The sequence below is a fragment of the Coptis chinensis genome, chromosome 8, assembly GCF_015680905.1.
Source record: "Coptis chinensis isolate HL-2020 chromosome 8, ASM1568090v1, whole genome shotgun sequence".
NCBI classification, from domain to species: Eukaryota; Viridiplantae; Streptophyta; class Magnoliopsida; order Ranunculales; family Ranunculaceae; genus Coptis; species Coptis chinensis.
Window position 1 is genome coordinate 71408435 of NC_141463.1, and position 22438 is coordinate 71430872.

Consider the following 22438-nt stretch of genomic DNA (forward strand, 5'->3'; position numbering starts at 1 on the left):
GAGAGAGAAGAGGAACTGGATTGTCCGAACCCATGGGATGTACCTGAATGGTTGAGAGTGTTTGCCAATGGATCGGCAACGGATGCAAAAGTGGAATAGGCGCGGTAATCGGGTCACCCAGGAGAACAATAGGTTAAAGCAGACGATGAAATGGGCTTCGCAAAGATCAAATAACGAGGCGGATTATGAAGTCGCGGATCGCAGCATGAGAATGGCAAAGTGGTGGACCGGCGTGAAGGAACTCATTGTATAATTCAATCCAATTTGGTGGTATGCCAGCTTAATGGAGGGTTTGGCGGCTAGATGTCCTAGAATGGCAAGGTATTTGGGAGTCCCGGGCGTGGCCTCGGTTCGACCAAACCGATTCATCCATCCGAACAGGGGAGAATCGCCACGCCGATGCCTCGCCTACGCGGGTCGCCACCATCCCGGTGGTTTAAAGAAAGGACAATCGAGATAAGGAAATTGAGCGACCGAAAATACCGAGGAAAGATTGGAGGTAATGATCACGCGAGGAGGGAGACGAGGGATGGATGGGACCTTTCGAAAGCAGTTCTTGGAAGGGTGGAGGTGACCCAACCCTAGAGAAAGGCGGAGATCGAACAGCGCCGTGGAGATACACATCGATTCGAGGAGAATTATATCGAAGGAACTTCAACGGGCCTTTGTTGAAATGTTCAGTCGGCCGGCACAAGAGGTGCTCGCTGAGATGAGATGCACGGCGAGGAGATCGCGGGCCGGACAACAAAGGTACTGTGTTGTTAACACAAGGTTACTTTTGGCCGCATTACGAAAAAGAGATGTTGTGGAATTCGCTTTAAAGTGTGAGAAATGTCAAAGATTCTCTCAACTAATATGGGCCCCAACAGAGCCGGCCCAGACTGCGGTATCTAGCCCATGGCCATTTGCAATGTGGGCCCTCGACATAGTGGGGACCACGCCAACGCCGAGGTAAGAGGAGGTTTTTTGGTCGCGGTGGACTACTTTATTAAAGTGGATCGAGGCCGTGCCTCTGCAATTGGTAAAGGAGGTCCAAGTAATCAAGTTATTGTGGAAGAACATTATTTGCCGTTTCGGGTTGCCTTATGCTATCATTGCAGATAATGGAACGCAGTTCACGGGATCAAGAGTTAAGAGCTTTCTACAAGCCTATCATGTGAAGCAGGGATTCTCGGCCCCGTACAACCCTGAGGGTAATGGGCAGGCAGAATCCTCCAACAAGACCATACTAAACAATCTCAAGAGAAAACTGGAGAGCAAGAAGGGGTCCTGGGCCGACGAGCTCAATCATGTACTATGGGCATATTGGACAACTCCACGGACCACTACCATGGAGACCCCCTTTTCGTTAGCATATGGTGTGGAGGCCGTGATACCAACAGAACTGGTGGCAGCGACTACTAGAACCTTAGCCGTCGAGGACGGCTCAAACTGGGGCATCCTTGCCAGAGATATGAATCTAGCGGAGGAAAGAAGAGACACCGCGCTCATCAGACTAGAAGGGTACCATCGCCGCCTCCAACGACAGTACAACAAGAAGGTGAAGCTAAGGAGCTTTAAGGTGGGAGATAAGGTACTCCGGCGGGTGACCCCCAACACCAAGAAAGTGAGCGAGGGAAAGCTGGGTCCAACATGGGAGGAGCCTTATGTGGTGGTTGAGGTGGGAGGATCGGGCACCTACTGTGGGTTGGCGGACCTTGAAGGGAAAACGGTTGAAAACCGTGGAATGTGCGTCGCTAAAAAAAAAATTTCATGAGTAAATGTAATGGGAGTGGCTATAAACTGCATGAGCTAGTTGTACATATATAAAACCTTAGCACTTTTGGGATGAGTAATGTCGCATGAATTTTTACTGCCTTCAGAGTAAAGGGAATGGAAGGGGGGAGCCTCCCGAGGACGAGAGGTCTAGAACTCAGTAGGGGCAAAAAGAGTTGTCCACGACGGGTGCGAAATCACACACGAGCCGGGGCGAGTGGAGTCGCCCCAGACAAGATGTGAGATGCTGGCAAGAGGAAGCGAAGAGGCTTCCTCGCCCGCTGACAAGGGGTCCGGTCATATGGAGAGAGGGGGCGGGGCCCCGACCTTAATGGGGCAAAGGGAGCGAAAAGCTCCCCACCAAACAGTGAAGACGATGATAGAGGTTCACTACTGCTAAAGCCACGCAGGTATCGGGTACCGACAAGAGCACTTGGAATTCACAAAGACAAAATGTAAGATAAATACCAAAATCAGTTATCCTCAACCAGAGGGAGTAAAAATAAAACGAAATGTATCAGAAGTATTACCAATTACAACAAAAGAAGCCTGGCCAGGGCACAAAATAGGCCATTTCAAGCGAGACGCACTTAAACATTTTCATGTATCACTGACTCGGCGGCTTCCTCTATGACGGCATCCGCAGCAGCGTCTATCACCCCGGCCACTAAGATAGCGGCCTCATCGACCACTGGAGTAGATGCCGGAGGTGGTACAGCAACCTCAGAAGGGGGGGCAACGGCCGGAACTTCAGGAAGAAGCCGCCCTTCTTTGATCAGCCGCTCATGCTCCTCCTTGATCTTCTTGGCCACTCTCTTGTCTGCCTGGGCACGGAAGTGATCCTGGAGCTCGTCCATGTCGGTGTCATGCTGCCTATGGAGGGCCGCCATTTCAGCCTGGTGCTTCTCAGAGAGGGAGGCCAGAGCGGCGGTATGCTGCGCTAGGAGGGTTTCCCGCTGATTACTCAGGCGGTCATTAACTTTATCCATGTAAGCAAGGTGGGCGGCCTCCCAGCCTTCGGCCCCGCGGCCCCCGAAAGGCGCCTCTAAGTCCGCTGGCTTTTTACGCCTCTTCAAAGGGCAACGCCACCATCGGTTTGGTCGATCCTTGCCCTTGCACCAAAAAGGCCTCGGATCATATAAGAGATGTCCAAACTCATTTGAAAAGAAGTAACTGTAGTTAGAATATTCAGTAGGAGGAAGGGAAGACACCCAGTAAGAGGAAAGAGTACCTTCTCCCAACTAGTGTAAAATGAGGTTCGGTGAGAGTCAAACGTTCCCCCGTCAGCATATGCCATGTCTCTAGGAAGATGAGACCCGTATAACAGAGAAGAGGCCACGGCGGCATTGTCCAAGGCCGAATCGCGGATGTTGAGAGTGTGGTTTCGAACCTTGAAGGTGGGGCAGAAAGTAGGAATGGGCTCAGTGCCCCCCCTTTCGGAGCGGGGGGCCACCTCCTTCCCAGGCCGCTGCTCGGCACGAGGGGGAGCAGCAGGGTGGTCGGTGGACTGATGAGCGGGGTCCTCTTCAGATGCAGAAGTCCGCGGACGTTTAGACGCCGGGGGAGGAGAGGATTGAGCCGCAGTTGTAGGGACAACAACGGAGACCACATCATCTGAGTCGCTGTCGAAGAGCTTACGCTTGTGGGCGCCCATGTCGGAATGGGGAGAAGTGGTGGAGAGTGAATGAGGAGAAGAGTATTGGTTTTCCCAAGTGGTCAGGGACCGATAAGGGTGAGGATCAACAAAATGAGGTGGAGAAGCGGAGGATGAAGGTGGGGGACCGCGAACTGGCCTGTGGCGGGGGGAAGCTTTCTTGGAATGGCGCTTCTTCTTGGGAGGGGTATATCCCGGTTTTTCTCTTTGGGCGATTGGGGCGATAAAAAAGGGAAACAATATTTTCCGATAAGTTTCAAAGTGGAGGATCGGAAAGGAGGGAGTGGCAAGTGATGTGGTCAATCCCTAGTACCGCTGGATTGTTCCGGCCCCGTGTCGCTAATCTTCCGGCGGTGGTGGAAAAGAAATTATCGTAGGGTCGCGACTCGAGTCCGGACGCCAACCCAGAAAAAAGAAACGGTCAAGTCAGAGGGTGGAACAAAAGACCTACACCAAGGGGATTAGTAGAGAGGCAGACTCACCGCTGGGGAGAAAAGCCAGGTGATTAAGGTTCAAGTCGGGAGGAAGATCCGCGGAGAGAAAGTTCCCAGAGATGTAAAGAGGGTAATGGTGCCACAACTTGTCCGAGGAGGTGACACGGAGTATGAAGTGCTGCTTTCTAGGTCGAACACAGAAAGAGTGGTATCCCACGCTGACATCCTTGGTGCTCTTTTTTATGTAAAAATGAGCAGTCATGTCGCGGACTATTATTTGAGGGACTTCGGACCGGTTGTAGTGGTTCGCAGCATACATAACCCTCCAGAAATTGCCGATGCCTTGGCAAGGAGGGATGTTGAAGTGATTACACACCTCGATGTCAAGACGGGTGAGGGGCAAACGGAGGCCGGCTACAATGCCCCTACCGTGGCAACTAGATAAACCCGACTTGTAGGGGAACCAAGTGAGAGGGTAGTAGTTAAGCCGGGGACATGTTCTAAGATGACGCCGCTGGGTATGCGTAAGCGCCTTTAACAACTTTCGAGATTAGGTCGACGGCTGTGGGGGCTGGGCGGAAGCGGCAAAGGGCCCAGAGGTGGAAGGAGCCCCGATCTGGTCGGGGTGGGGTGGGGAGGCGACACCGTGGGGACGGGAGGAGGATGAGGTGTCGGATCCGAAACCGACATCGAGGTCGTGGAAGAAGTCACACTGATCAAGACAAAGTTGAAGAGAGGAGAAACCGAACAGTCTCAAACTCAAGAGAGAAACACGCAATATAGCAAATAAATGGATTAAAGAGGAAAAGGGACCAACCTGAGAGAAGGGGGGAGCAGCAGGAACAAAACTCTCAAAGAAAAGAAAACGGGGAAGGACAGCCCGCGTGGACCGGAGAGAAGTTAACGTGAGGAAGAGTAGAGAGAGAGGGAGAGCAACTGGGAAGAAAACGAAAGACTGAATGGAGGAGAGGAAGAATCGAGCGGGCTTTTTATAATAGGAAGGGGCAAAAGGGTAATTGAAGGGGGCTGAAATCGAGGCGACATCAAAAGGGATCAATCAGGGAGTGACGCGTGGATGCACAAGAAACGAGGGGGCACAAGTTATAATTGCGATGGGACTCGTGAGTCCAGCGATGAAAAAGAATCTTTGGGGGCCGCGGATGGAAATGTGGCGTGGTGGACTCTCGACTCCCCGACCACCAAATGGTCGCGGACTCGAGAGGGGGCATCTGTAGTGGTAGTATGGGGGCCCAAAGTGTCAAAGGGAGGATACGCCCGAGTCAACGAAAGGTATTGAGCCGCTGCATACAGGATCAATGCTAAGGCACATGGTCGCAGTACGGAAACCCTACACGCGGAGAGAAGGAGACCGCGAGATGGAAGGACAGGTGGAAGGCCCGGATGGAGTAAGAAACTGATATAAAGAGAGAGAGAGAGAGAGGAAGAAGCGGGGGAAAAAAAAGAAAAAGAGGGAGAGGGGGGAGTGAGCGGCCATCAGAGAAGAGAGAGAGGGAATAGAGATTCAAGACCTAGTGAATAGTGACAGTAACAAGGTGTGAGTTGTAACAGGTCCAGATTCGGATATGTCTGTATTCGAATCCTAATCAGAAAATTTATATCGATATCAGTATCCGAATCTGACGAATATTAAAAAATTTATCCGTATCTGATTTTGGATATCCGAATTGGATATCGGATAATCTCCAATCCGAAAATTAATATTAATTAAAGTTTTCTTTGCTTTGAATAATTCATTTTACCACTATAAAAACTATTATAAATATATATATTTGTCATTTATTATTATTATTTTGTTACTATAGTTTTATATTATTAGTTTATGATTTTATATAATATTTTATACAATAATAAATAAATAAATAAATTATATATAATAACTATTAATTTTTTAAATCGGATCGAATATTTTCGGATGCGGATATGGCAGTATCCAAATCCGTATCCGAAACCAGTTCGGACATAAAAAATTATCCGAATCTGAATTTGTTATCCGAAAATTTTAGATAATATCCGATTTTTCAAATACGAATTCGAATCGGATTCGAATATTTGGATATCCACTTGCACCCGTAGTTAGAAATGTACTAATTCAAACCCAAAACTCTATACATAAGTATAGTTGCTACTAATTCTGAAATAAAAAATTATAACCTAAACGTTTTATTATAGATTGGAGAATGGGTTTAAATTATGTTATATAATCCAATTTTAATTTGTTGGTAACAATTTAGATGTTAGATTCAAAGTCTAGTTAGAACTGTATTTATTCAAACCTTAAATCCTAGAGACATGTACAATTGCTAACAATTCGAAAATAAAAAATTATAACTTAAATGTTTTCTACTTGTTGGAACTAAATTATCACCTAAAACAACTATAAATAAGTTAAAATATGCTAATTATTAATCAAATTATTATCAAATAGATGATTAAACATTTAAATATTGGAACTTGACATCACAGTAACAAGATGCCAACTGGTTTAAGAATTTTCGGTGTCTATTTATTGTATCTTTATTTGGTAAATGGTAACCCGATACTGTAATTTATGGTTATGTATCAGCAACCCATTACCGTAGTTTATGGTATTTTACGACAATGTGTTACCGTTCATCAAAATAGCACATACATCAAGATTACACAAAATTTATTTTAAAATCTAAGATTCAAACTATCGTAATTCATTTAGTTTCAATTCCATTAGGCAATTTCAATTACATTAATCTCCATTTTTTTTTTCATGTTCAGTTGATTCTTCTAACATCATATAATCTTCAATTTATTCGACATTGAGATGTGGGTATTTGTATTACGATAAATCGTTCATTTGAGAGTTGAATAATGATACATACTCCATTTGAGAGTTAAAATATAGAGGTATTGAGAGTTGAGAAGTAGAAGAAAATTGAGTTGAGTTGAGTCAAGGAAAATTGAATTAGATGTAGATAATTGGAGAAGGAGAGTGTATTTTGATAGTGTATAGAGTTGCATAGTGCAAATTAGTTAGTTAAGGGCAATAGGAGGTTACCACTATTTTTTATGGGGAGTGCCCTCTTAGAAAATATGGGTTTTAAGTTGGGACATAAATGTAATAACAAATTCCGGATTGGAGAGTGCCCTCTTAGAAATGGAGAGTGTATTTAAGATTACCCTATAAATATTCACTGAGCTTAATATTGCCATCATTACCTGTTTGTTAAATTTTAACTAATGGAAATGAAAGGAAATAAATAGTCCATTATGGAATAAAATGGAATGGAAACAGTTTAAAAAGGGTCCTGTTAAATACACGCTTCGGTTCCTAAGAGGGCACTCTCCGACCTGGGAACCGGTTTTGGTAAAGAGTAACCCAGCCGGTTCACTAAAAAATTAGAAGGGCACGCTCCTTGAAACCGGTTGACTTGGTATGCAGGTTTTTTTTATAGGTTACTAACCGTGTAAACCCTTCGACACTTTCTCTTCTCTCCTCCGCGCCTCTTTTTCCATTTAGATCAAGAAAACGAAAAATTGATGAAAGAAAGTGGAAGATAAACAAAAAAACGGGTTTTTGAGTTAGATGTCACTCAATTGAGTTGCAAAAAAACACCAGTTGACTTTCGTTACATTCCTTGAGTAACCTCAGTTGAGTTCAGGATCAAGTAAACAAAGAATTGGTTTACATCGCCGTTCTTAACTAAATCAAGTGAGTTTTACTTTATACTTGAATGTTGTTTCCTTATGAGATTTTTCGTTGTTTGAATTTAATCATTAGAGATTGGTTTATGGATAAATTTCTAGCTAGCTTAATTACAAAAATTCAATTGCTAGTCATTGGATACAATGGTAGAGTTGCTGTCTTACTATGTTGTACCAAAATCATAGATATAGCGTATATGATTTTCGAAATGAAATTTAACTTATTGAATTGTTAAAAAAAATGTGTTTTTTGTAGATCTAATGTTGATTCTATGCTTTGATTCGTATTTAGACAAGTGGGTATTGGAAATTTCCTATTGAATTTGAAGTTTTAAGTGTATGGTTAGTTTAGAATCACGTTAGAATACTTTAATTTAGCATGTTGAAGACAATTGAATAAGTGTAGTTGGAATTTTAAGTTCTTCGGGTGTTGATTTGTTGATGAAAAAGACTTATTTTTTAGTTCTGAATATTGTTGGAAGTTTTGTTGTCATTTGTGTTGTGTTGATGAGTGATGATCACTATTATTTAAAGTAGAAGTATATATTACATTTTGGTTGTTTGGATTATGTTTGTGTAAAGACGTAATAAACGACTTCGTTTTACGCCTTCATGCATGTGTTGTTGTTGTTGTCATTGATTTTTTTCTTATTAGGTTTAAAAGTTGCTAATTAAGTGGTAATAAGTGTTTAAGTGTTGTTGTTGTTGTTGTTGGGTTCAATTATTCAATTGTTGGTTACGCCGCTTTTGAGTTCTTTTCTCGGATAAATCCCATTTTGTGTTCTTTAAGTTTCTTTGAGCAAGTGTTAGCAAATCTTTGCACCCTTCTTTAATTCATTCAATTTTAGTCTACTACTTGCCTATCTTAAGAAATAATAATATATAGCTTTTATTAGTTTGACTTTTAGGCTCGAACTTTTACGAATTTAGCATCTATGTGACAGTGGCATTGCTAAGGTTCCTAATAAGCTTGAGAGCTAGATTAAGTAGGACATCAAAGAATTTTTTCCATTTCATGATCCATGCATATGGTGCTTGGTGAGGCATTGTAGTGGGTTCAGTTTATTGCTTGTTTTGTTTTCAGCCTCAACTTTAACTATTAGTTTAGTGTTCACCTTATGATTATGTTACAAAGCACATAATGCCTTTAAAGTTTCCTTAAAAGAATGTTGATCCTATTGGGTGTGGGTCTGGTTTTGATTTACCTACTACTGAGTGCAAGGTGATTTGGGTTTGAGGACATTTTAGTCTTGATGGTCCTTTGGGTGAGCCGATGAAGTTGTCTTTGACTATATATTTTGCTTTGTTTATAACATTCTTACTTCCCAATCTACTCGACCTTTTGTACTTATTGGGTTATTTATTCATTTTTAGCAGGCATAGAAGAATTTTGAGCAGAAGATTAATGTGTTGGAATTGCACCATGGAAATCCATCAAGGTCCATGTTGAGGAGCATGTCTGGCAATTTACAAACTATTTTTCCAAGTTTGTCTTCAGTTGTTTCTTGTGTCATGTTGTAACTCTTTTCTGTAATGTTATTATTTAGCACTAATGGAGCCTGAATTGGCATAGGTAGATTGACATATAACCGTGCCTTCAGAGCATTATTTTGATGAATGTGTAGACTGTTCATATGGCCTATCAACTTTTAAGAATGTCTCCAGTTGCTATTTTTTTTAAGAATGTTAAAAATGGTATCCAATTGCTGAAAACTGCTAAAAACTTTGGTGTTCAGTTGTTGAAAATTGTTAGTTAGTCAGGTTGTTTTTTGTAAAGTGGTAACCAGTCACCGAAATTAAAACTTAAACTCGGTATGTAGTTGCTATTTTGACAAATGGTATCCAGTCACCGAAATTAAAACTTAAACTCGGTTTTGGTGTTTAGTTACTAAAAATTGTATTTGTAAAACGGTAACCAGTTATTAAAACTCAATTTCGGTCTCTCTAATTTGAGAAAATTGCTCAACATTTTGGTGTTCAATTGCTAGAAATTGTAATAGTAAAGCGGTAACCAGTTACCGAAATTAAAACTCAATTTCGGTATTCAGTTGCTAATTTGATAAATGGTATCTAGTTGCTGAAAATTGCTCAAAGTTTTGGTGTTTAGTTACTGAAAATTATATTTGTAAAGCGGTAATCAGTTACTAAAACTCAATTTCAGTCTCCCTAATTTGAGAAAATTGCTCAAAATTTTGGTGTTCAATTGCTGAAAATTGTAATAGTAAAGCGGTAACCAGTTACCGAAATTAAAACTCAATTTCGGTATCTAGTTGCTAATTTGATAAATGGTATCTAGTTGCTGAAAATTGCTCAAACGTTTGGTGTTCAATTGCTGAATATTGTATTTGAAAAGTGGGAACCAGTTACTAAAACTCAATTTTGGTATCCCTAATTTGAGAAAACTGCTCAAAATTTTGGTGTTCAATTGCAAAAAATATAATAGTAAAGTGGTAACCAATTACCGAAATTAAAACTCAATTTCGGTATACAGTTGCTAATTTGATAAATGGTATTTAGTTGTTGACAATTGCTCAAAATTTTGGTGTTCAGTTGCTAAATATTGTATTTGGAAAGCGGTAACCAGTTACTAAAACCCAATTTCGGTATCCTAATTTGATAAATGGTATCTAGTTGCTGAAAATTGCTCAAACTTTTGGTTTTCAGTTGCTGAAAATTGTATTTGTAAAGTAGTAACCAGTTATCGAAATTAACATAAGATTGAGAAGATAACAACATTCTACAATTCCTCTTTTTTCCCCTTCCCTTTCACAATAACTTTTGTCCCAAACCTATTTCCATATGTTGCCAATTTCCACTTCCAATTCCAATGTAAGCTTTCAATGTGCTTAAATTAGACTTAAATTCAACAAAAAGAAAATAGTTAGACATATACCAATCTTAAAGAAAACAACTGAAGTGGATAAGATAAGTCAAACAAATTACCTTGCAAGTGTGTGGATTGGGTGAGTTTTCATGCTGACCACCTCCCATAGTTTTGAGTTTTTGTAAGTTTATATATTAGGAATAGAGAAGAAGTGTTTAAAGATAAGTAGATTTGAGGGTGGGGAAAGAAAGAGAGTAGAAAAAAGGCTAAAATTTGGGTTTGAATTTGAGGGGGAAGCCAAAAAGTTGAAAATGAGTTTTGAGTTTGATTTTGAGAGGGAAATCCAAATCAACCTAAAAGGAGAATAAATTGATTTCGAAATTTTATAAAAACAATTGGGCAAAATATTGAAATAATATTGAATTATTGAATAATTGGTCGAAATATCAAAATTGTTTTGGAATATTGAAATAATTGGTCGAAATGAAAACTAAATTTCGGATGTCGAGATATCAAAATAATTGAAATATTGAAATATCGAGATGTCTAACCCTAAACCCTAAACTCTAAATTGGGAATATTGAGGAATCTCATATTTTGATACCATTACAAATTAAAAAAAATAATAAAAAAATAGGTGTTAGATTAGATAATGAATATTAACTTTCAAATGATTAGTTAGATACTAGATTCAAAATATAGTTAGAACTGTATTGATTTTTATTTTTTATTTTTTTTCAAAATATAGTTATATTATTGTTAGAACTGTATTGGCTAAACCATAAACATATGTACAGTTGCTACATATTAATTATGAAATCATAAATAATAACCAAAATGTTTTATTATGGAATGGAAAATGGGTTTAAATTATATCATTTAATAAAACTTTAATTTGTTGGTAAAAATTTAGATGTTAAATTGATTCAAATAAAGTCTAGTTAGAACTAGGGGTGGCAGTTTTGTTTTATCTAACCCGCTAACCCATTACCTAAATTAGCGGATTTGGGTTAGAAAAAAAGGCTTTTGGGTCATTTAAGGGTTGACCCGCTGAACCCGTCAAATAAATGGGTTGGGTTATGGTCACATATGTTAACCTAAGTAACTCGTTGGTAGACCCGATTAGTTCTCGGGTCTAATGGGTCGGGTCATCAACCCGTGATATGGATAACCTGTTTTAAGATAAGTGAATTATTTTTTAAAATCTCACTATCCCAACAACTTAAAATAAACAACTAAAATGGAGAAGGATTAGCTGTCATATTGATTCATTCGATAAATACATGTTTCGTTATTCAATTTTCATTGATATGTAATTGAATTATGAATGGTTTTTGAGAATTAATATATATATATATATTTATATATATTTTTGATAAATAAAATCGTAAAATACTAAATATTTTGCATATAGGTTGTCTGTGAATTCGATCCGAAACTGATTTGAAATTGACCCGTTGGCTTAGCGGGTCACTTGTTGGGTAATCCGTTATATAGGCGGGTTGGGTTTGGGTTTGACAAACTCAACACGATTAATAATTGGGTCGGATTTGGGTTTGCTCTCTTAACACGTGACCCAGATACGATAGAACACGAACCCGACCCAACACGTACGACCCATTGCCACCCCTAGTTAGAACTGTACTGTTTCAAACCTTAAATCCTAAACATAAGTAAAGTTGCTACTAATTCTGAAATAAAAAATTACAACCCAAACGTTTTATTATAGATTGGATAACGGGTTAATTTAAATAATTATATCGTCTAATTCAATTTTAATATGTAGGTAAAAATTTAGATATTAGATTTAAAGTGTAGTTAGAACTGTACTAATTCACACCCTTTCCGAAATAAAAAATTATAACCTAAATGTTTTATTATAGATTGGAGAATGTGTTTAAATTATATTATATAATTCAATTTTAATTTGCTGGTAAAAATTTAGATGTTAGATTCAAAGTCTAGTTAGAACTATATTTATTCAAACCCTAGAGACATGTACAATTGCTACCAATTCGAAAATAAAAAATTATAACCTAAATGTTTTCTACTTGTTGGAACTAAGTTATCACCTAAAACAACTACAAATAAGTTAAAATATACTAATTATTAATAAAATTATTATCAAATAGATGATGAAATATTTAAATATTGGAATTTGACAACACAGCAACAAGATACCGAATGGTTTACGAATTTTCGGTGTCTATTTGTTGTATCTTTACTTGGTAAATGATAACCCGACACTGTAATTTATGGTTATGTTTCAGCAACCCGTTACCGTGGTTTATGGTATTTTACGACAATGTGTTACCGTTCATCAAAATAGCACATACATCAAGATTACACAAAATTTATTTTGAAATCTAAGATTCAAATTATCATAATTCATTTAGTTTCAATTCCATTAATCTCCAATTTATTTATTTTCATGTTTAATTGATTATTCTAACATCATATAATCTTCAATTTATTCGACATTGAGATGTGTGTATTTGTATTGCGATAAATCGTTTATTTGAGAGTTGGATAATGATACACACTCCATTTGAGAGTTAAAATATAGAGATATTGAGAGTTGAGAAGAAGAGAAAAATTGAGTTGAGTTGAGTCAAGGAAAATTGAATTGGATGTAGATAATTGGGGAAGGAGAATATATTTTGATAGTGTATAGAGTTGCATAGTGCAAACTAGTTAGTTAAGGGCAATAGGAGGTTACCACTATTTTTTATGGGGAGTGCCCTCTTAGAAAATATGGGTTTTAAGTTGGGACATAAATGTAATAACAAATTTCGGGTCGGAGAGTGCCCTCTTAGAAATGGAGAGTGCCCTCTTAGAAATGGAGAGTGTATTTAAGATTATTCTTTAAAAATTGTGTCTATTTGGTAACTTGTGAAAAAAGTAAAGTAAATTGTGTCTATATATATATATATATATATATATATTTTTTTTTTTTTTTTCCTTTTCTTTTCTTAAAATGTTAGGTCTGGACCATAAACTCAAAACTATTTCTATTTCCCTAGTTTTGTTTATGCACGGACAAACAAACAAACTTTTCCATGGGCAAACAAACAACAAAAAAAAACTATAGAAAAAGTGAATCATACCTCTTTTCCTTTCATTTTCTTTCCCTAGCATTTCCTCCAAACAAACCGAAAACAAAAAATATTGGTTCCAAAGACCGAACCTGCTGCTGGAGATTTCAGAAACTGTAAAAAGTGTCCGGCTTTGGTTCGGTTTGGCTTGGTTTCACGGTTCCGGTTTTTGGTTGAACAGCAACAGCCCTAATTTGTACGTGGTACAAAATGTCATTGAGAGGCCACTCCCCACTCCCACTGGGTGAAATTGGTTTGAGGACTTGGTTGAAATTCAAGCTTCAAACTGTTTGCGCTCTCGATTTCTTCTTCTTCTTATTACTAGTTTAACAAGCCTCGAGTTTTCCTTCAAATGCTATTATTTATTACTTTCTCTCGCTCATCAATGTTTCGTTTTATCAGAAGACTAGATAGAGCAAAGTGTCTGTTGTATAATAAAGATAGACCCTTTACATCTGCTGCTAATAAGATTGACAAGGAGTACTCCTTCACAGTCTCTTACCTCGTCAATTCATGTGGATTGTCATTAGAAAAGGCTATTTCTATATCTAACAAATTACACTTTAAAACCTCCACAAAACCAGACTCAGTACTCTCCCTCTTTAAAAACTATGGTATTACCAACACCCACATTTCCAAAATCATCCAAAAGCGCCCCTTACTTCTCCTTTACGACGCGGATAATACCCTTAGACCCATACTTGATTTCTTCAATTCTATAGGCCTATCTGGTCATGAACTCGCCAAGGCCCTTGCCAATAACCCACTCGTCTTGCAAAGCAGTTTATGCAAGACTATTATACCATCGTTCGGTTTCATTAAGAGTATGGTTCCTACACTAAGTAATGCTGTAACTGCAATCAAACGCGCATTGGATATTCTTATACCATATGCTCAAAAGAAGCTTGTACGCAATATTGCTATCTTGCGAACTCACGGCATACCTGAATACAATATTTCCAAGCTATTAGTAGTAAAACCGACTGTGTTTATTAGATCGCCTAGGTTCTTTGAGGTTGTCGAGGAAGTTAAGAAAATGAAGTTTGACCCTTCAAAGGATATCTTTGTTAGAGCAATTATTGTAATGCTAAGCTTGAGCAAATCATCATGGGAAGCGAAAGTCGAAGTTTATAAGAGGTGTGGTTGTTCTGACGAGGATATTCATATGGTATTCAGAAGTAATCCTATCTCTATGTTGTTATCTGAGAAGAAGATAATGGGAACCATGAGGTTTCTTGTGAACGAAATGGGCTATGATCCATTAGTAATTATCAAACGACCAACTACTCTATGTTATAGCTTGGAGAAGAGGATTGCTCCAAGATTATCAGTAGTCAAAGTGTTAATTTCAAATGGTCTTGTTGAGAAAGGTTGCAAGTTAAGTACATACTTAGATTTGCCTGAAAAGAAATTCTTCCAGAAGTTTGTGACAAGGTTTGTGGAATTGACTCCGGAGCTGATAGATGCTTACCAAGGAAAGAGGAATGATCTACTACAAGCTGCTGCTACTACTAACTAGATATGATGGTATGAACTTGAACCTCTTTGGTAGTTAAAAATGAAAATATTTTATGCTCTCCTTATAGTACTTACTCCCTTTTATGTATGAGTCTTAAATCTACCACTTAGATGGATAAGTGTGTAGATTGTAGACCATTTAGACATCTCAGCTGAAACAATTGTGCAAAGATCCGTCTCTTGGATTCAGTCACATAGCCATCTCCATATTTTGGGTCTCCATGATGGTGGATGATAAGAATGCCCCACAATCATTCTTGAATTAAAGATTCCTTATTTTGCAAACATGAAAGTTGTTGAGGTTGTTTTGTGAATTGTAACATTTTTTTTTCCAAAGGATTTTGAAGCAATGGACACACCTGTTGGTGATTGTACTTTGTACTGTCAAAGTTTTGCTAATAAGCCTAATATATATGATGAAATAGATCCTAGTGTCAGAGTATTGCTACCTAAATGGGGCTTTGATGATCTAATTTTAGTAATTTATGCTGCTTTATGTAAACTCTGGTAGACTTCTATCTGTAATAAGGTAGAATTCTATCTCTAATAACTCCCTGCTAATTGACAGAGTTCCATTGGTTTAGTGATGCTTTGGAATTTTAAGTATACATTTATCCATCGTTAATGGATTTGTCACTATGCTTATAACCACTGTTAAGGAGGCGAATGATCTCACTCTCAAGTTATTAATTCACCTGACACAAACCTAATTCAAGTTTCTTAAGGAAATCAAGTAATTCTGGTTATAGGCCCCTGGCCTGACCTGTTTAGCAAATGAGCACCTCCATTTTCGACTAATCCTTGAGGTAGCTCTATCAATGGAGAGGCTGCATATATTTGCAAATTTATGGACAGAAATGATAATGTGCTGGAATGCAGAGGTAACAAATTTCATCTGATAACTAATTTGTACACACTATCAATGTATCAATCCAAACACAATTTGCACAGCGGAGACTGTAGTCTGGTTGACTTTAGGGATTTGTGGTCCGCCTAAGTGCAGTCTAGAGCTTCTCCCCATTTCCTAACATGCATCCTTTTTACAAATATTTATCTATTGTCAAACAATTTCTGCTGATTGGTAACATGTGGACCTTCTTATACTCATTCAGTTAGGACTTTATTTGTGTTTACATACCTATGTCTAATGGATACTTCTTTTATTTTTTATTTATTTTTTGATAATTCATCTAATGGATACTTCGTGTTCCACACTTTGCTACTTTTTCTTTTTGTTACTTGGTTCTCTGCCTAATCCTTTAGATCTGTGTTTGTTGCAATTTGTAGACATGTCTTGTTAAGAAAATTAAGTGGGTTTGTTAACTTGGTGGTTTTAGGAAGTGTTAACTTTTTTACTCATTAGTTTAGGACTTTGGTTGTGTTTACATACTACAGTATATATGTATGATGGATACTTCGTGTTCTCCTTTTTGATACTTCGTGGTTGACACTTTGCTATGTGTTCTTGTTGTTACTTACCCGGTTCTCTGCCTAATCCTTTTGGTGTGTGTTAGAACAATTCGTAGACGTGTTGTTGAGAAAATTAAGAAGGGGCGATAACTTGGTGGTTTTAGGATGTGGGAGGGTGAGATTCGCAGGGAATGCAGGAAGCATCCTCATATTATGGTGGCCTCTGGGGGAAAAAAGAGTAACAATAATGGTGCAGGTTTTGAATTTCCTTGTTAACAATTGGGTTACTAGACTGTCACTAATTGTTAAATACCCATAGTTTTTGTTATTAACATGGAGGATAGGGTTTTCTCCAAGGGTTTTGGTCTCTAAATTTTAATTTCAATGGGTCTGGATGAGAAAGAACGTGGGACTGGAATATGTAGGATGTTGGCAGTAAGTGATATGGAATTATTGAAGATAGTTATACCCAAGTTCAAGGAATATTTAAACGAATCTACCACGGTATATCAAAGGTCTGAAAATACCTGGTTGGTTTGAACAATTAGGAGGGATAAAGATGTTGTAGAGTTTTACATGGTAGGAAATAAGATATGAACTGTGCATTTTATCTATGAACTGTGCATTTTATCCCCCCTCCTATACTTTGAGTTTTTGTATTTGAGAATCATGCTTAAAAAGCTATTGCAATATATGGTTCTTTAAGCAAGAATTTAACATGAGTACTGCTCTCTTTAATGAACTGGATTCTATTGGCTGTGAAGGTTGTCTTGACTCGAGATTAATAATGTTTAACTTGAACTAATTATTTGATAGTGATTATAGTGTGCAATTAGTGGTTCTGCTATCAGCAGGATTCCTGTTATACTCTGTCAAGTACAAATGGCTGGTCGGTGACACTGACCAGTATAGGCCCTCCCATCTTTATTCTCCAGTCAAAATGCAACTCCTTTCAGACCTATGACATATTCAGAAATCTCTTTGATATCATTCTCCTTACACCAATTTATGGTAAGTAGTTGGAAATCTTGGTGAAGCCTAAAAGTAGATCTTGTGCTATAGAATTTGTGTATCGTACCCCCGGAACTTAGGTTGTGTTTGTTTAGTGGCAAATGGGAGTGACAAATTTTATTTTCCCACTAGATGCACCATTTGCCAGTGTTTGGGTGCATTTAAGGACACTGGCAAACACTATTATCTATTTGCCGGCAAACGAAATTTTCCCACTAGAAGTGGGAAAATAGAATCCACCTCCCCCCCTAAACTCTTTTGCCAGTCGAAATTTTCCTACTAGGTGAAGAAAAATTTGCCACCATCGCTCACTCTCATCTCCCTCGCACATTCACTCCCTCAAGCACGGTCTGGATAGGTATCCTCTCTTTCGTTCTCTTCTCTCATTTTTTTCATTCTCTTCTCTCTTTCCTCTCCTCACAGTTAACTTATGTCGATTGTTTTGGATGTAACGATATATGATATTGTATGTTAACATAAACAAAGGTCAATTGGTTAATCTGAAATTCGTGTTTGTGTTTTATTGACCTAATTGGAATAGAATTCTATCAATTTCACTCTAATGGTTAAATCTCTTTTCATATCTACTCAGTGTTATCAAAGTCGTACGATTCTCGACTTGAATCGTACGACTCAAGTCGAGTCGTAATCAAAAAGATCAAAATCGTACCAACAAATCGTTAATACCGTAAATCGTTACAAAATCGGGATTCACATCGCAAAATCGTAGGAATCGGAAATAATAACGATTCAACGATTCAAAAGACAAAGAATAAAGATAAATCAAGAACGAAGAAGAAAAAGAAGAGAAAAAGATAAAGAAATCAAAGAACTTAAATAAGTCTTCATTCTTCTCATTTTCTTCTTCTTCTTCTAATTCTACTTCTACCAAGTTTTTCTTTTTTTCAAGCAACTCTCCTCCTTCCTTTTTTTTTTTTTGTTTTAACAAAACGGGTCGGTCTAATTTTATAAGACACGGGTCATGGGTCAGTCTTATTTTCAGTCCATATAATTTTATAATTTTAGCCCATATTTTATTCGAAAATTAGACCAATTTCAACAAAATTTCAACTTTTTTTTTAGAAATTTAAACCATTATATCTCCATGGAAATTTGAAAATTAGAGTATTATTAGTGTGGAATGGAGATTTGGGGATTTCTCTTAGGGTGATTAGTAATTTTCTTATGGTATATTTATATATATAAAAATTTACAATATATATAAAATGGCTTGAATCAACGATTTACGATTCGATCGATTTAATTGGTAAAATGGAAAAATTCCGCTTTTCGATTCAAGAGTTGACAACATTGTATCTTCGAGTTTGTGATGGAATACATTATGAAATTTCCATTTTGTGGATAATTTTTTCTCTTCCTGAATTTCTTTTAGCAGATTTATTTGATATAAAAAATTGGGGGTATACTAGAAAGTTTGTTGACGGGACAACAAGAATTTATAAAGAACCAAAGTATATATGGTGATTAAATGTGCTTGAATATGTTTTGGAGATGAACTACTTAACGTGTTTTGAGTTTTTGACTTTGTCAAATTTCATTGCTACTGATACACATGATAGTCATGCTTTGATGTGAGATTTGGCTGTTTAAATTCACTTTTTAGTTCTTTTCGAAAACCGTCCATTGTTTTTGTGGCGAGCATTTGACATTTGAATCACCTGTTAGCTAGTTAGTTGTGGAGTGCATAGGGGAGAAACTTTTCATTTTAACTTTTTAAGGATGTGATGGACTTGAATCTATTTTGATATTATGCTTTTGAGTTAAGCTTCATATGTCGTAGTTTGTTCCTATGTCGATGAAGACTATACAGATTCTACTTCCTATACTAAAAAGAGCAAGATTTCTTTTAAAAATAATTGAATACGACCAAAAGAGAGACAAATAATTGAATAAGCAAGATTGCTTATTGTCAGGTGTGCACGATTGGTTATTGAATGAAGTGGATATTGGATTGTATATATATATATATATTGTGTGCTACTGTTTCTTTATAAAGTTGATATGATTGTTTAGTATGTTCCAACATGTCATTGGGAGTTGAATAAGTATGGATTTTTCGTTATGTGTTTGTTTCAAACTAGGCGTAGTAGGTGGTGATATGAATTCTTTGAGTGGTGGTGTGAATGTAAAGATGGATGAGGGCAATGGAAAACGGAAAGAGGGTGAAAAAATGAGATCTACCTGAGTTAGATGGTATCCCGATATGGAAGCTATCTTGATAGAGGTGTTGTCGGAGGAGTTAGCTACTGGGGGAAGGAAGGCTGAAAATGGGTGGAGGTCAGAAAGTTTAAAGCATGCTGCTAATGAAATCAATAAACGGCTTGGAATGAGTCTTGAAGTTGACAATGTAAGATCAAGGTTGAAATCAATGAAGCGTGCTTGGTTAGATGACATACGTGTAGGGGTGGCAATGGGTCGTGTTGGGTCGGGTTCGTGTCGTGTCATACTCGGGTCACGTGTTAGGAGAGCAAACCCAAACCCGACCCAATTACTAATCGTGTCAAGTTTGTCAAACCCAAAACCCAACCCGCATATGTAACGGGTTATCCAACAGGTGACCCGCTAAGCCAGCGGGTCAATTTTGGATCGGGTTAACAGATAACCCGTAAGTTCTTTTTTTTTTTGGATAAAGAATATTTATTAATCTAAATAATAAAAGAACTTGCAAAAGTGCGCAGAGTTGTTGAAGCACATGCATCTGCTGAACGCCTGAACCAAACAAGTGAAACAACTTGTTAGCCAAACAAAAAACATAACCAAACTAGAAACAACAACCATGCATGTCCAGTTTATCCACTTTGCTACCTTGTGGGCAAACCTATTATTAAATAAATGCAAATATTATTGTGACTTTGACGGCTTCATTGTTCTCTTTATATAATTGAGACTAGGGTAAGGGTTCAATGTTAATGTACGTGATAATATATTTTATTGAATGAATCTATAATATTCTATATCTTTGGATTGCTTAGCTTATCCTTCTAAATCTAGTTGATCATTTTTCGTTTTAGTATTTTCTTTTAGGTAATTGGGATTATGAGATTTAATAAAATTCGGAAACATATATGTTTAAGGACTTAAAACAGGTCATACAGGTCACGGGTTGATAACCCAACCCATTGGACTCGGGAACTAATCGGGTATACTAACGGGTTATCCGGGTCAACATGTGTGACCCTAACCCAACCCATTTATTTGACGAGTTTGGCGGGTCAACCCTTAAATGACCCAAAAGCCTTTTTTTCCAACCCAAACCCGCTAATTTCGTGTCGGGTTAGCGGGTCATGTACAAAACTGCCACCCCTACATACGTGCAAATGAGGCTAGTGGCTTTGGTATCCTATTTGAAAGGTTAGTTGGTTTGAAGTAAATATAATTTTTTTTTTTTTTTGTATAACTTGTTTTGAAATTAGCTGTTGTTTCTTTTACTTGTTTAGATGATGGGGAGCATATCCAGGGAGGTGGGGGTGATGGTTCTAAAGCTCATCTGGTGGTTGCGAAGGCTTCTTGGTTGGTTAGGAAGCTACACTAAGTAGGGTTTTGAGGCGAACTTGTTACTTGTTTATGTTTTGAGTATTACTAAGTTTATTTTGGATATTGTGGTGATTAACTGATAATGTGGTGTTAAATTTCCTTCGGATATTACTTTATTGATCTTTGGGATATATATTATGTTGTTGATGTTATTTTATACATGTGAATTGCAATATCATGGATTATTAATTGTTTGCATTATAAACAACGTAACTGGCACTATGTCGAGTGACGCTTATAATTATTGCAAGTAATTATGGATGATATTTTATTGTGTGTATGTTGCGTAGTGTATGTGGGTGTGTTAGTATGAGGTTCCATGGAGAGAGTGATGGGAGGTGGTGTGTGTCGGCTGGTAGTGTGTATGTGAGTGTGTGCTGGCAGGTGGTGGTGGTAGTGTGTTGAGTGTGCTGGACTAGTGGTGTGGTGGTGACTACCTGCTGTTGCTGGGTGACTACATGCTGATGCTGGGTGTGGTGGTGACTGCTGCTGCTGGTTACTAGTGGTGTGAAGTGTGGAGTGTTCTACTACTGCTGCTAGTGATGATATGTAACTCAGATCCCAGCATTGAATTTTCTGTTCTTAATCTGAATGCCGCAAGGTAGCGGTCGAAGCATGTGAAAGGTTCTAAATGGACAAGGGGCATGTATTTGTTTTGTTTCCTTTTGGATGAAAGACGTGAAGAGAGAGATGACAAAGTAAGACTTTGTGTTGCATAAAGTATTACGTACGAGTTTCTGAACGTTTTTTGTAAGCTTTCTTGTAATTACCTCAACTGGTTTAAGTCTGTCTAGCTTTTTATATGTACTTCTCGTAGTGCAAAATTTATATGGGTCTTGAACTAAATCACAATCTAAATTAATTGCATGATTAGGTTTTAAGTCGTGTGTTCATAGAAATCGTGTCTAGGGAGCACAAAATTGTATGAACAAGACATGGATTTGCTCATTTGCATTTGCACAACTTCACTTGCGAAAAGAAGGGATACCTTTACAAAATAACAATGGCAAAAACACAGGCAAATCTAACACCCCGTTAAAATCTACCGCAAGATTCTCCGTCCCTTTGTCATCTCTTGGTTGGGCCCAATGGGCCTTTGGGAAATGGAGTGGGTTTGAAACTTTGAAATAAATCTCAAATAACTCCCGATATTCCAACCATACCGAAAAAGTAACTAACGAGAAGAAAAAAAAAGGTAATCTTCGTCGGCCTCTATCTTTTTTATCTTTCTCCCGCTCTCTCTCTCAGAGAGATTCACAATAAGATTCTGATAATGGGTTCTCATGCAATCAAGGTTAGAGTAAAAGAATAAAAAGCTTTCAACTTTATTATTACTTTTCCTACTAGTATTAATATTAACTATAATTATTCCTAGGGTTCATATATATATATATATATATATATGTTTCCTTATTTCCATTCCCCCACATCTTGAATTTCTTGCGTTGACTATTTTTAACTATTATGAGACCTAGGGGATTTGGTA

General features: G+C 37.9%; 1 protein-coding gene across 1 annotated transcript; it reads left to right on the plus strand.

The window, feature by feature from the left end:
* The first annotated feature begins 13676 nt into the window (after positions 1–13676).
* LOC147482787 (uncharacterized) lies at positions 13677–21111 on the plus strand. Its single transcript, XM_086577883.1, has 2 exons — positions 13677–14985; positions 20856–21111. Exon 1 carries the CDS (start codon positions 13811–13813, stop codon positions 14975–14977), a length of 1167 nt encoding a protein of 388 aa, XP_086434009.1. The 5' UTR covers positions 13677–13810; the 3' UTR covers positions 14978–14985; positions 20856–21111.
* Positions 21112–22438: the final 1327 nt, after the last annotated feature.